General features: G+C 24.4%; 1 protein-coding gene across 1 annotated transcript in view; it reads right to left on the bottom strand.

Annotated features, from left to right (window-relative positions):
* Positions 1 to 375: 375 nt before the first annotated feature.
* LOC111629242 (limbic system-associated membrane protein-like) overlaps positions 376 to 16,456 on the bottom strand; it is a 52,343-nt gene continuing 36,262 nt past the window's right edge. The window contains exons 2-7 of the mRNA XM_023373124.1: positions 9,167 to 9,475; positions 4,621 to 4,956; positions 2,154 to 2,423; positions 896 to 991; positions 614 to 789; positions 376 to 543 (exon numbers count right to left, since the gene is read on the bottom strand). Coding sequence (XP_023228892.1) covers positions 376 to 543; positions 614 to 789; positions 896 to 991; positions 2,154 to 2,423; positions 4,621 to 4,956; positions 9,167 to 9,475 — 1,355 coding nt within the window. The remainder of the gene's footprint in view (positions 544 to 613; positions 790 to 895; positions 992 to 2,153; positions 2,424 to 4,620; positions 4,957 to 9,166; positions 9,476 to 16,456) is intronic.

Here is a 16,456-nt window from a genome sequence, read left to right on the forward strand (position 1 = left end):
ACTCTGTTACTATCAAAACTGTTATATCAGTAAAAGTGAGAATTTTATTTATACATTAGAAAAAAACAAATATACAGTTCAATATTTACACCTATAAATTTCTTTTTGTAAACTGAATATTTTTATTTTGTAAATTTAATATAAAAGTAAAATTTGACTGAACATTAAATAACGAATATCAAATAATAGACGGATCCAAACATTCGAAAATAAAAAAAAAAAAACATTTACGTCCAAACATTCAAAGAACATTTTTTTATTAAAAGTATATTAAGCATATATAGATATATATAGATCAAAATATTTATTTATTTTTAAATATTTTATCACAATTAAATATATATAAGAATTCTAACATTTTATATTTCTATATCCTTACACACCTTTTGAAACGGAAAAACTCGCTTGAGTAACATTCAGAAGAAACAGAGCGTCATGAATACCTCGGATATTTTTCACCAGAAAAAGTATTTCGCCAGCACTTTCTGGATTCACCTGAGTTATTTCCAACCATGTTCTATAGCAATGTGAACTATCGCTTTCCTTTATAAAAGGAATATCATGAAATATAAAATAAAGCGAATTCTAAACCATCTATAAGAAATAAAATTACTGTTATATTATGGGCAATGTATGGTAAGTATTTATCTCCTGGACTTAGCACAAGATGGCGCAGTATCCAATGGACTCTTACAGGACGGGGATTGGCACAGAATTGGACAGCTAGACTGGTAGATCTTCCAGCAATTGCCATAAGTGACTTGTTATAGGCTGTTATCTCTGGTCTTCCTGTATATAAAGGAGTAAAGTATCGTTTCATTTCTAATATGGATTTATTCTAATATATATTTTGTTATACTATGAATTTTCTTTTCTCGAGAATGTTTTTTCATACCTTCGGCAATACATTCCATTTTAATAGGTTCTCCTAAGCCAGCTTCTACTTCAGGTGCTGGCTGACGTACATATTGGCCGCCATCTAATATCAAAACTGTATTTGAATTTTCAGTAAATTACTCTTACAATTTTATAAAAATATAAAATACAATAAACGCTATTTAAATAAGACATCCTGAACTTTAATTTAATAATAATTTTAAAATATTATATGAAATTTTAAGTTTTTGTTAGAACGTTTTATCAACTTTTAGATCATTTTAATTTAATTTTGTATAAATTATATTGCCAATTAATTATTTTATTCCATTATAATAATTAATAGTTTAATATTAACAATTAAGATTTAATTGTTTACGTTTAATTTATCTCGATAATTAAATTTATTAGACACTTCATCAAGAGAAATAAAGTTCTTTTATATTAAACTTGACAATATTTGGCGAGGTTTATTGGCAGAGTTTTCGTTTAAATAAAATTGATCATCCTATTCATTTTACAAGAAAAATCTATATGGATGTATAATGTCAATTTTTGATTTTATTTTATTCTTTTCGTTTTAATTTAGTTAAAAGCGTTTCGAGTTACTTTCAAATTTAAAGGTAGTATAAAAAAATGGAGTCAAATGCTACAATTCTAAATTTTATGCTTACTTACTTCAAAGAAAAATCCTATATATCGATTTTTCTAGCCAGAACATAAAACTCGTAGGATCTAGCCTGGAATTAATGATCACATATCAGCAGTAATATTTATGGGAAGTAGACACGACCCTCCCATGTCTGCATCGTAGAAACTTATCTGACTGTAGCAGCCATCAGGTATGCACATTATATTCTTGACATTTAGATAAAATGGATAATATTAATTTATAAAAAATCTTTACTAGTTTGGGTTATAAATGAAGCATGGATAGTCGTTTGCATATGTAAAAATCGATTGATATTTGTAAATATTCATTTTCTTTCGATCTTTATGTAAACAGGCAGTTTTTCCTGGATACAATGTTGACAGAATTTAAAATACTCGGTCGTTACCGTAACAATTTATCATGGAATTAATATCGAAAATTAGATGTTGGTTTCAACGCATTATTATGTAGAAAAGTTATTGCAGTTAATATAATATTTTAAATAATTGCTAGAATGAGATTTTGATCAGCACCCACGAGATTCATAAAAGTTACGCCCATATAATTTTCATCTATTTAAAACTACGATTAAGTTGCTGTTGATAAATCATAAAATTATACTTACGTCTAACGTTAAGATAATACCCGAATGATGCAAATGTACCCAACTGGTGTTCGGTAGAACACCTATACCATCCTGCATGACTCCTGTTAATGGAAGTGAAATTGAGATATCCATCAGGACTCGGTTCAACGGCTAAGGGGCCATCGTCTTTTATCCATTTGGGAGAACTGGCAGGATTGGCATCAACATCACACTTGAGGGAGACAGCCATCCCTTCCAAAATAGGGAAGCCGAAGCCCGGTTCCCGAGTGATAGAAAACGAGGGAACATCTGTTTATAAAACAGAAGATTTAAGCTAATTTCCATGATTTGATATCTACTTAACTGAATAATATTACATATATTACAGTTTGATTAACACTTAATATACATTCTATATATATTATGTATGCATATATTATAAGATGTACACAAATTGAAAACTTTATTACATAAATTATACGTATAAACCTTTAAATATCAATTTTAATGTATAAATATAAAATAACAAAGTAATGAATTAGTTCCATAATGCGTCCAAAAATAAAAATATTGATGAAGCATTTATCTTACTTTTTATTTTAAATATTTCATATCAAAATTGGTGAGTTTTGAAAAACAATTCAGTGGAAAGAATGGACACTAATGAAATTTTTTGTAAAAATAAATATGAATTTTAAATTAATCTTAAGATTTTATCTACAAATACTCATAAAAACTTCTTCAACTGAAGTGAAGATGATTACAAATTTTAAATTGATTGTATTACCAAATAGTAATTCAAATATAAAAATGCAATATTCAATTCAATTTTATAAAACTGAAACTGAAAATATTTATTAAAATAATTATCTATCAATACAATGCTGTATTAATTTTTAATGTATAGACCTAAAATGACATAAAATTAATATTTTAAACTCAATTTATGCCTATTAACGTTTATCTAATCAAAAACTTAATTAAACTGTAATGGTACCAATTACATGGTATTCAGCAATATTATGTTGTTTAATGGTAAAATTAAAAACTTCAATTTTTACTAATGAAAGATTTTACTAAAGATTAAATAAAACAAAAAAATAGTGTTTTGACTCTCATACTGTAATAAAGTATCACTAAAAAGTTCAATTAAAGTTAGTTCCAACTTATTTTTTCTAGATTAAAAGTCAATTTCACTTTCAATTTTTTCTTGCTCCTTCGATTTATAAAACTTAAAAATTGGAAATTCTAATTAAACAAAAAGGTGGCTTCGAGTTGAAAGCGAATGAAAGTTAGTTTGATAATAAGTAGCTAGACATCACTTTTGGCAATTGATCGAGTAAGTGGATTCTTTCATAGAACTTGTAATGTGTTTCAAGAATTAAGTCTACCGAGATCATGAAGTAAATCACCTTTTATCACGGCATTTTCCAGTCGATGATACCAACTACAAAAATAAGTTACTTTATTAGCACAGGTTTTTTTTGATTGAATTTAAAATATATCATATTTATACAATTTATGTTTATGGATAATTTTCATTGGGAATAACTAGAGTTTTATAACTTCCAAGTTAACAATAATCTTCCCTTCTTTTAAAAACTTCTTCCCTGATAAACACTAAAAAGGAAAATAAAGAATAAACTTTTAACTTCACTTTAGTAAACTTATTTCGACATTATTTCGCTGTTATTTATTTGAACCGAAAAAAAATCATTTACCGCAAAATCTATAGTTAAGTTAAAGTATATAATGATACGAATTTTCGAAATATGACGTAAACTTTACTTGTTTTTGACTATTAAGGTTTGGACATTTTAAGAATGATGGATGTCGTTATGCCAACCAAACTTCCAACTATTACAAGTTGGGGAGCGAAATGCTGGCAAGATGAAGAATGGAGCTATTCTGTTTCCATGACAGAAAATATCGTAGTATTTGCTCGAAATCAAGTAAACCTTCAACTGAAGAAATATATACGTTTCAATTCAATACTTCATAGCTGTAAGAAAAATATTAGTGAAATCAATGAAACATTTTAAAAAGATTTGAGGGTTAATGTTCAGGGAAATATTCTACTCTCGAAACATTTACTCTCAAAAACATCTCTTTACGTAAAAATATTCATTTTTCTTCGTGATTTTGAATATAATAATAATTCATGAACGAATACGTATTTATAAATGACTGAAAAACTTTATGCTAAAAAGTTGAAAAATATCCAAAAAAAGATGATTCATTCATTTTATTCCATTTTACTGAAACATTGAAATTATTTTATTGTATAGTTTTTAAACACAATATTAAAATTTATATTCTAAACGTGGTTGTAAATTTAAAAACAACAGATGTTTAGTTGAGTAGCTTTTACATCGCTGTAATCGGCATTTTATACAATGTAAATTAGTAAATAGATTTCATTCCAGAAATAAATTTCAAGAATTTTAAAATAAACTTTTTACACTCGAGTTTATTATAAATTGTTAAAAATTTCAAAATTACTTACACAGGACAATCAAAGAGGCACTAACGGCTGCTGACTCTAACCAAGTAACATGGTGTACGTGGCATATCAGTTCTTTTCTATGAAGTTTACGCGTTACGTTCAATGCAATTACACTTCGGCTGATATACGCATCGTCACCCGGAGTAAATTCTACGAACAGTTCACTGATTGAAGTAACATTCGTGCCACCTAATAACCAGTATATATGTCGTACAGGTGGAACTGCACCTCTTGCGACGCACTGTACAGTTATACGAGTCGGTTCACGAACTGTTATAGTTGCTTGATGAGCTAATCTTCTGCCTTCCATTACCAAGAAAGGATCTTCCGGCGGTACTGAGGGGAAAACATTTTATACATTATATCGATCATGAGTATTTTCAAGATTATTGATCGATTGCTAGTATTATACTCAATTCAGTTTTCAAAATTTAAATTAAAAACAATTGTTAAATCGATTCATAAAGATGAAAAAAAAATGCATATAAACGATATCATTTATGATCGTACATCATGATATCATTTTTACATTTTTTAGAAAAAAAATATTTGTTTATAAATTTGAATAATGCAATACACATTAGCAAACTAAAAGCGTTCCTTTAGCTTTCAGAAACTGTTGTATATCATTTTAAAGAAAAAAAAAATCCTACGGTGCATAAAAAAGAATTTTGATGTTTTCGGTTCAGTTAGTTTTATAACACACTACAGAAAGAGTTATCGATAGTCCAGATGGCGTCTGTTGCAGACAACTCATAAAAAAAATGTTTTGCTTTACAAAGATTTCGGAATTAAAAAAGATAAAAAAGAAAAATTAAGTTATGCAAACGCATCAATCAATTAATACATATTTCGAAGTGGAGAAAAGCCTGAGAGAACACGATTTAAAAATACTTTTTACTACTTTGTTAAATATACTTTTTTTTTTTTAAATTAAAATATTAAGTCGTACCATTCGAAGGTTATCTTTATGATATTTAATGTCTCTTGTTAGATATTTATTCAGTCGTAAAAAGTTTTTAATAGATTAGTGCAGACAAGCTGTCGAAAACTTATAATTGCATTTGTAGCGTGGATGTATTTATTATGAATAGTTTTCCAATAAGATTATCATAATTGATATTAAATTATATAAAATTAAATAGTATTTTATGTAAATATATTTTTAAATGGTCACACAGATAATTATAATTTAGAAATGTTGTTAAAATTTAAAGAAATAATGGACATTATTCGAAAACAAAAACAAGAAATTTATTAAGAAGACATCTTTGTAGCTGACGTTTAAATGAAATATTAAACTAAAATCTATTAATCATCTTTAAGATCCCTAACTGCCAACATAAAAAAAAAACTAGCGATTTTCTTTTTCCTCTTTTATATATTTTGTGGCTTAATAAAACAAGTGGAAGACAACTTTCTTAATCTGTACGAAAAAAGATTAAATAAAAAGAAACAAATATTTATTGGAAAAAAGAGAAAAAATAAAAATAAAAATCTTATTTTTAATTGTATGATTTATTAATGTTTAAATTTGATTTTCTTAAATAAACTTTTTCGATTTTTACGTTGAATTTCTTGAATTTTAAATTATAAATATAAAGTATTTATTTGAACGTATAATCATATCTCATGGTCGAAATGACGAAGATTTNAGCAACTTAAATAATTTAGTTTCGAATTTAAAATTCGTCCTAAAAGATAATTTAAATACATTTAGACGATTGAAAGTAATTCATTCTTTCTTGATACAATCTGGCAAGGAAACTAAATTCAATTAATTTTGCAACTGTTGAATACATAAATTTAGTTCAAACTGACTCGACAGTTAACTTTAAATATTGTTTTATAAAATATATGAATACTTTTAAGGGATTTTCTCAGCTAGAAAAATTCCTTAACTTCAAAAAAAGTCAAATGATTAGTTTTCCTGGACATCATAAAAAACACTCATCTGAAAATTAGTTTTATGAAAAGGAATGTATTTTTTTACAAAACTATTTAAAAATATATATATTCAACTTACTTGCCACGACTAGTCTTAATACTTCTGCCACACGATGCACACTACCATCTATACCTAATTCTCGACATTCCCAGACGCCATTATCCGCTTTAGTAACACCAGTAATGGTTAAAGAAGTCGCTCCTGTTCTTGATATATTCCAATGACGTCTTTGGGATGTTCTCACATCGAGCACAACTGGTTCACCATTCAATAACCACTGAATAGAACTTCCTGGAGTATCAAGCGAACAAGGGATACTGAGTGTTTTCCCCAGTATCACTATTTTTTCAGGAGTTACTGTATATATATTTTGAGATAAATGCTTTTCCTTAGAGTCAGATCAATCACTTAACGAAGTTTGATATTCAAAATAAGGTACGTTTATCGTGAAAATCATTGACATTTTTCTTTTTTATAAGCTACGTATCCAAATTAATAAACAACAAACAAAATATAATTTATAAAAATATAGAATAAATATTTTAAAAATTATTAAAGGGTTATTAAGTTTTAATATGTTGAGAATAATTGATGGAAGCATCAATTATTTCCTTGAAGATACATTTGTTCATATGGAGAACTACAGTTTTTCAGATGAATGATGGCTGACAAGTTAGATATGACAATAATGAACATTCCTCGAGATCAAAGGTCATTATAACAGATAAAAATATATAAGATAAATATCGATTTTCTTCTCTTTTTTTTTTGTCCGAGAGAAGAGAAAATTAATATATTTTAGGTAATTAAAATTTATATATTTAAAAAAAATGCATTTAATATTTAAAAACTTTCGTATAAAAAAGTTTAATTTTGTGTTTTTACTTAGATAGCGCATGAGAAACTATCTATACTATTTTTTTTTTTAATTTTTAAATGAATTTTATTTCAATTATCAATAATAATCTCTGAAGCATTTTGAAAGAAATAATTTTTAAAAAATAAAATTAAACATTAAACGAATTTTAACATGCATTTAATTGAAATAATCCGTCTTTAAATTTATAACATGCATTCAAATCATTTTCAAAGCGTATGAAGAAAATAAACAAATTAATTTTTTAATTGTCGATAAACATTATTATTTTTATTGTTTTTTATTCTCAATAAATTTTTCAAACATTTGTATATTTTAAAGTTAATTCTTGTTTTCGGTTGATTTTTTATGATGTTAGATGAAGGACGTAACAAGGCAATTATCCACTAACTTAAACACCCTTTAATCATATCATCAACTCGTAATTCAACTCTAACAACCATACAATGGAACAAAAGCAATTTTCTCTTAGAGAAATTGAACAAAAGACACTAACTAAATCACCGTCTTAAATGTTTCACGCTCGAGGTTATATAAATAATAATAATAACAATTATTTATTACAGAATTCTAAATATTGTCTTAAACAGTTTATCGTTGAAAAGAAAAATTTGATATTTTTCTGATATTTTCCTTATCAGACGTGCAGGAACTCTTACAAGAGACAAAGAGTCATTGTCCTTCAAGAAGTCTCGCTAATGGGACTTTATTGCTAGTCTCCTGGCCCAGTATATATCATGGGTATGTCGACATTGGGACCATCCTTACACATGATGTTGCCTCGAGACTATACTTTCAACCAATCACAGCATGGCATTTATCAGTTTATCTCTGACAGTTACTGACGTCATTAAACCTATCCAATGGCGAAAGTGATTCGAGTGATGAATAGCTATACATTGAAGTGGTTTGTGTACCAGAAATGATACATGATCCTCTCCTGCTTGTGAACGATTGGCACTCATATAGTACCAAAAGAGGAAAAGAAGTCAGTCACCGATATTATTAAATTAATTAAATATATAATGGGGCCAACTAAAAGCTTCTTTTGATCTGGCAATATTTTATGACTTTTTTCTTTTTATTTTCTTTTTTTTTGTAAAATTCGTGTTTACGTGTTTATTTTTTAAATATTTATTTTTAATGCGATTTTATACCTATTTTATTCCCATATTATTATTATTTTAACTGAAAGTATTTTTAAATATTTAAAGATATTTTTAAATTTTTAAAACAAATAAAATGTTCTGTAAATATAATTAGAAAATAAATAATTTAAAATGCATCCTAAGTTTAAAAATTTCTGTAATAAATTAATTTCGAAAATAAAAACCTATATAAGAGTTTAATAGCAACTTAAATAATTTAGTTTCGAATTTAAAATTCGTCCTAAAAGATAATTTAAATACATTTAGACGATTGAAAGTAATTCATTCTTTCTTGATACAATCTGGCAAGGAAACTAAATTCAATTAATTTTGCAACTGTTGAATACATAAATTTAGTTCAAACTGACTCGACAGTTAACTTTAAATATTGTTTTATAAAATATATGAATACTTTTAAGGGATTTTCTCAGCTAGAAAAATTCCTTAACTTCAAAAAAAGTCAAATGATTAGTTTTCCTGGACATCATAAAAAACACTCATCTGAAAATTAGTTTTATGAAAAGGAATGTATTTTTTTACAAAACTATTTAAAAATATATATATTCAACTTACTTGCCACGACTAGTCTTAATACTTCTGCCACACGATGCACACTACCATCTATACCTAATTCTCGACATTCCCAGACGCCATTATCCGCTTTAGTAACACCAGTAATGGTTAAAGAAGTCGCTCCTGTTCTTGATATATTCCAATGACGTCTTTGGGATGTTCTCACATCGAGCACAACTGGTTCACCATTCAATAACCACTGAATAGAACTTCCTGGAGTATCAAGCGAACAAGGGATACTGAGTGTTTTCCCCAGTATCACTATTTTTTCAGGAGTTACTGTATATAGCAGACGGGGTAACATCAGGCCTTAAATAAATATAAAACTTTGTAAAAATAGTAATCACAATAAATTTTAAAATAAATTTTAATACAAAAATCATTACTATTTATTATAAATAAAATAGGAATATAATTATTATGATATATAACAATTTTACTGTATTGCTTTATGGCGATTTGTAGTTGTAAAATAGCCATTATTCTACTTTTTACAGCTGTAAAACAGGAGCTATATACATTTTAGAAATCGATAATGTATTGCTATTTCTTATCAGGAGAAAGAAAAGCTAACTAGTTTGTACATTCGAGTTTACAACTTCCACTAACTTTATCGACAGTATTATTTCCAGTCAATGTGTATCACAAATCTCAAATATGATGCCCTGGGAAAAGAAAACCTAGCAAAATTGGATTTTACCGACCGTAGTGATGATCAGATAGCATCCATGTTGCACACAAAGAGAAAGTCAATTGATTGACAGACGAGAAACGAATGCCCATAAGTTAGCCATAAATATCAAATATTGTATCGTTGAATTATTAATATAAAAATTCTTTAAATATAAAAATATTTTCTGCGTGTAGAGCTAAAAGGAAAGGGTTTTCTGATTGACTGTTATTCCTACAAGCGATTACAAACTTATTGAATTATAAATGAAATTCGAGGTTTAATAAATATGCAAATGTTAGAGATATGTAATACTTATCTCAACTGACTTAAAATTGCATTCTATCAACTTGCAACTTCACAAATTGAACTGACATTAATTTTAAAGTTTAAATATATTTATAGAATTTATCGGGTAATATTTACTTTAAAAATTTTTATTCTTGTAAATTCTTGAAAACGAAATATTACCGAATTTATATTCAAAGACTCATACAAATTGTCACCATAAAAATGTAATTATGTTAAATATTCTCTCCGGAATTTGACATTTATAACAAGAATTTTCTTTAATCCGGTTCCATTATTTGTTATTTGTTGTACAAGTATATCAACCGAGTGACAATCTATTTGATTTCGAAGAGATTTTTCTTTAAATAATTTAGAAATTTATTACCGAAATATTGACTTTTGTTGAATAAAAAGATTTTTATACTAACTTTATTTGAATCTTTCTTTTATATAAAAATTAAATAAATAAATATTTAAGAATAGCATTATATTTAGATATCTATTTTTGTATTTTATAAAATTCTATATTATTATAGCCAGATTATACTTCATATAATATTATTTATATTATATAATATAAATATATTAACATTCAGTATTTTGTAACGTTTTTAATATATACATTATTGTATATTTTATTATTTTTAGCTCTGATATCAGATATATTTAATTACACTGTCCCATTTTGTCTCTTAAAAATTCGATGTCGTAAACCATAAATTGCCAAAAAAAAGTCTAAAGAGACATGTACAAAGTTTCTAATTACAGTAGAAAAATGATGAACACGAATTAAAAATCATTAATACAATGTTTACGTGAGAAAAAATTTAATGAGAATTTTTTAATGTGAGAAATATTAAATTATAACTTACGATACTAAATTAAATATTCAATTAAGTTTACAATTGACAAAATAATTAAATTTAAAAAATACTTTTACTAATAAATATCGTTAATATAAGATTAAAAGATTTTTATTACAAATCATAAATTGTAATAAAATTTTAAAATATTATCATTTATTTCGTATAAATAGATAAAACCCGAGATCTTGTTAATACGTCTGTTAATCTATTAAATCAATATTTAAATGATAATTTCACGCGTTTTAAAAAGTTTGATAAAATTATTAATTTTTGATTACATAAAATCAATACAAAGATAAAATCATAGATTCTAAGCAATCCATTACTAGAAAAATATACAACTTTATATCTTTTAGTATCAGTTAGTTTCTATTAATATTTCCATTTTCAGATTAACAGGATATCCGATCCGATAAAAGCTACCCGATTATTAAAAATTATGGTAAGTTATTTTCCGTTTCCGATTTTAAATCACAAGGAAATATTTTAAAATGATAAATTGTCGTCGTTTCTACTAAATTATTCTAAATGTATTATAAAGTCACTAAATCATAATTAAATAATTCATTTCTATTATTATTATTGAAAGCATACATTATTCAATTATTCCTAGTGATTAATGTTTATTCTTAAGATACAGTAATTTAATTTGAATATTAAAATAATGAATTTCTGTTTTTGTTTAATCTTGGCAAATTATTTTCATGTTTAAAAATAACAAAACATTTAAATAACAATTTTACTAAGTTTTAATTCTATTGACAATGCTAATTTATTCGAGTTAATTCGAATTTATTGTATAAAGGAGAAAACACTAAAAGATATTAGTATTAAAGCTCTTTTCTTAACAAATAAAATATCAAAACATGTAAAATTTATGATTTAGTTTAAGATTCTTACATTTTCTCTAAAGTTAAATCAAATTTATGCACTATTTTATAGTAAACAACTTAAAACTGAACTGAATTTGTCTGTTCTGGAACATGTAAAATGTAGCGATTTTATACTATTTCAAACATAGTTTGGAAGTTCAATAAATCATTCATTGATAACTCATACATTTTTATTATTTTAAATTTTGATGANGTAAAATTTATGATTTAGTTTAAGATTCTTACATTTTCTCTAAAGTTAAATCAAATTTATGCACTATTTTATAGTAAACAACTTAAAACTGAACTGAATTTGTCTGTTCTGGAACATGTAAAATGTAGCGATTTTATACTATTTCAAACATAGTTTGGAAGTTCAATAAATCATTCATTGATAACTCATACATTTTTATTATTTTAAATTTTGATGAATAATATATTTATCAAGCATTTTGTAAATGGTTATTCGTCATTATTTAATTAATTCTTTTATATAAAAGTTTTCTTAGTTTGCTACATTATCAGTTAAGTAAATTATTCTTTAAAACTATTAATTTTTCAGATTTTGATTAATTGTATTGAAGTAATGCAACTTCTTGCTAACGTCTTCTCTTGCTGAATTTAAACAGGCTTCTCTCTACTCTTAAGGTGATCTACCACTTTCATCTTCTTTAATCCTATAATACTAGTTTCTTTGCATTCAGCAGTTCTCGGAAGATTTATTTCACCTATCCAGTCAGCTGCCAGTATCTCCATATTTTATTTTAGTTTTTTCCTTATCATTTTCAATCTTGCAACTAAATATCAATTTAATTTTTTATCGTAAGAATTTCTCCTTCTGCAATATTAGAAGAAAATGGTAATACAATTTTAATTGGGTTTTAATAAGGCTTACTTTCTTTTCGATAATTGGTTCAAAAACTTTGGACAAGCCATTTCTAAAATCATATTTATAGGCATATAAATTTATAAAATTTATAGATTTAAAAAATTTTTATTACTCGTTAATTATACTATTTATATTTTATTATAAAACTATACTTAAAAATTATTACTGTATTTTTAATTAAAGATTTTCATAGCTAAAGAATTTGTTTGAATGTTTGTATTTTAAAATCGAGAAGAGAATTTTAAGATAGAAATAGATATTTATAATTTTCTTTCAAACACGAAAATATATTTTTCTACGAAAATTTCCATCAGTTCTCGCCATTTTCATGATAGATTTTCTGTTGATGGATAGATAATGTTGCGCTCTCTCAAATTTCCATACCAATTTTTCAAATTCTATCTCATTTTCAAATCGTTTTTTGATTGAAGAGTTATTCTGTTACGTTTGATATTATGATTATTTCGAATAGACAATTTCCCTAATCATTGTTTGTGCTAGTTTTCACTCAAATCTTGTAATACTTGATTATTATTCGCACCTAAATTTTCCTTCCAGGACCAAATAACCCTATCAAGTTAAAAATGTATTTTCTTCCCCATTCGCTTTTAAAATTCATTTCAATTATTATGCAAATTTAACTTTGCAATAAATTCAAAATTAAAAAACATTTAATAATGAACATGTACAGTACATTAATTTTTCAGGTAAAGTTGACGTTAATCAGAATTTTCCATTTTTTAATCAAATAATTCTTAATTTTGGATTTAAAATAAAAGTGATTTAAGTTACGTAAAATTATCTTTCAAAAACAAATATAAAAAAATCAACGTAATTAATCCCAAAATTTCTCTTGTATAATTATATTTTGTAGATTAAGTTTTAATTATAGAGCATTAAACATCAGCGCATATTATATTTTTCATTTTTGTTTACAAAACTCCTTACGTTGCTGTAAGTTAATCAGTTTATAAAATGATTAAAATTATTTGTAATATTTTTAGAATAAATAAAGTAATAAAGCTCGAATTTTTTGTAATTGTATTTGAATAACTTATTTAAAAAATCAATATACGTACAGTACTATTGGCAATTTTAACTTTAACAATTATTTGAAAAAAAAGTGTATAAAATTTTATGATAGTTAAATAATGAATAATTATATTTACTTAATGTAATAAATTAAATTTACATGCAGCAATAAACAGCAGTTAAATATATTTATTATTTTATTTCTCTTAATCGTGTAAATTTTAATAACAATTTTGCTTTTCTCTCATACTAGTTTATTCATTTTTTCCTCCAATCGATTTATATATTACTTTCTACTATATGCTTTAATAATATTACTATTTTATCTTTTCCCTCGAGATCAATAACGTATTAATATTAGCAACAATAATATCAATGACTGTGTATTTTGTATAATACGAAGCTTCATACATTATTTAAAAATATTTCTGTAATATTATGTTTAATTTAACCATTTTATTCACATTAAACTTTGAAAAGTAACTTTAAACAATATATATATATATAAAATTTTAAATTTTTTTTCTATTAATTAATGTTCTCAACAAAATAAAAAAAATTATATCTTAATTACACTAATCCATTTTCTAAATATCCTGAATAGTCATTCATTTTGCAAACTGACTAACTTTTATTCGAGTAAAGCGTTTGAAAACAACAATAAGTGAAGCAATTTGTAACAATTTAAAATGTTTTGTAATTAAAAATACATAATTATCAAATATAACAAAAATTTTCTGTTGTAAATTAATAATTATGCACATTAATTATAATATCGAACACAGCATTTTGTAAACAAATTAAGAAACATAATTTGTAATAAGTTTTAACATTTGTAATTAAAGTTTATGTACAGTACATAATTATTAGCTACAACATAAATTGTTTATATATAATAAATTAATTAATAAATTTATCTCATACATTTTATTACATTTAGTGTTTTGTACTTTAATTTAGTAATTAACCACATAATTAAAAATTTTTAATTAATATGAGTTTAATTTTAAATAATAAATTATAATAAAATTACTTTTTATCAACAATTATTGTGTAAAATTTTATTTTGTAAGATCTGAAATTTTAATTATAATTTCTAAATGTATATTATGAAAAAGAATCTATATATTTATATAAATGCAGTTTCATAAATATCTTTCTTTAAGCGACTAAAGTAAATAATTAAAGCTATTGCTAGAAGTAAGATATCAAAATGCATAATACATATATAAATATTTATTTATAATTTATTACATTAAAGTTTTATAAATTTAATTCTAAATATATAAATATTTGCTAAACAATTATATTATTTACATTTAATTTACTTTTCATTCTAGTAACACTAATCTGGAAGCTTTTCAGTATCAAAAATTAAAGAAAATCGTTCAAAATAAAATTTTAGAGCTGCAATTACAGTTTTTTTTTGTTAGTCTTTTAAGCTAAGCAGTTGAATACTTTATTGAAATTACGCTAAAGTGTTTTTATTAATTTACTAAGGAATTGGAAATTAAAGAATGATCAAAGGCAGAAAATTCTTTTTACATAATGAAAAATTGATACTTTCGTTTTAATTTTGTTAACAGAGCCGAGTATTTTTTATATTAACATATTTATTTATATTTATTGTATAAATTATAACTATATTACATATATATTATACACATTATACACACCACTACACGTAGTTCCAAATTATAGCGAACTTTAAGAATCTTTACCTGCGTAAATTTATGCGAATTAAAGATTTAACATTACTTAATATTTTCATCCTTTTACACCTTTAATGTTCTTCTCCATTTCATTATTTTTTTTATTTTTACGAATGTTTTATATATATTAAGTTATTTATTTCTACTTTATTAATGATGTTTTCTATAATTGAACCGATTAGTACAACAACTGATACTGTTTAACGTTTTACAAATTTATATTTTATATAGTATTTTTGAATTTCATAATTCATTGCTTAATTCCTAATAGCATGATCATTTATAATTAATTATTTCTTACTTAAAAACAACGCAATGTAATAAAATTATAAACTTCCAGAGTATAATATAACGGAAATGAAATATTTTAATATTTCCAATTTTATTTTATGTCTTTATAATATTATATTTTACAAACAGACTCAAATTAAGTGAATATTATTTTTAAAAAAAAACAAAAAAAAGAGTCTATTAATTATTTAGATTTATGACCCAATATCAGACCACTTACTTTAATATAGTCCTGCTGGTTTAAGTACATTAATTATATTTTAAATATAATAAATATCTGAAATTTTAATTATAATTTCTAAATGTATATTATGAAAAAGAATCTATATATTTATATAAATGCAGTTTCATAAATATTTTTCTTTAAGAGACTAAAGTAAATAATTAAAGCTATTGCTAGAACTAAGATATTAAAATGTTTCTTTCTGTCTGTAAAAATGTAGAATCTTTCCATATTAAATTTTTAAAAAATAAAATATAACTCAAATTGTAATTAGGTCTTAATAGTAATGAAGTTTGGATTATTTATATCTAAACTTCGTTACAATATACAATGTTTTAAAATTATTTTAAACAAAGGCCTGATTGCTTTCATTTATTTATTTTTTTATTTTTAAATGCTGAGTGAAATTCTGTAAAATGACATATTTAGAAGTAAATTTATAAA

This window comes from Centruroides sculpturatus, unplaced genomic scaffold, assembly GCF_000671375.1.
Source record: "Centruroides sculpturatus isolate CEXI.00-Female unplaced genomic scaffold, Cexi_2.0 scaffold535, whole genome shotgun sequence".
Lineage (NCBI taxonomy): Eukaryota > Metazoa > Arthropoda > Arachnida > Scorpiones > Buthidae > Centruroides > Centruroides sculpturatus.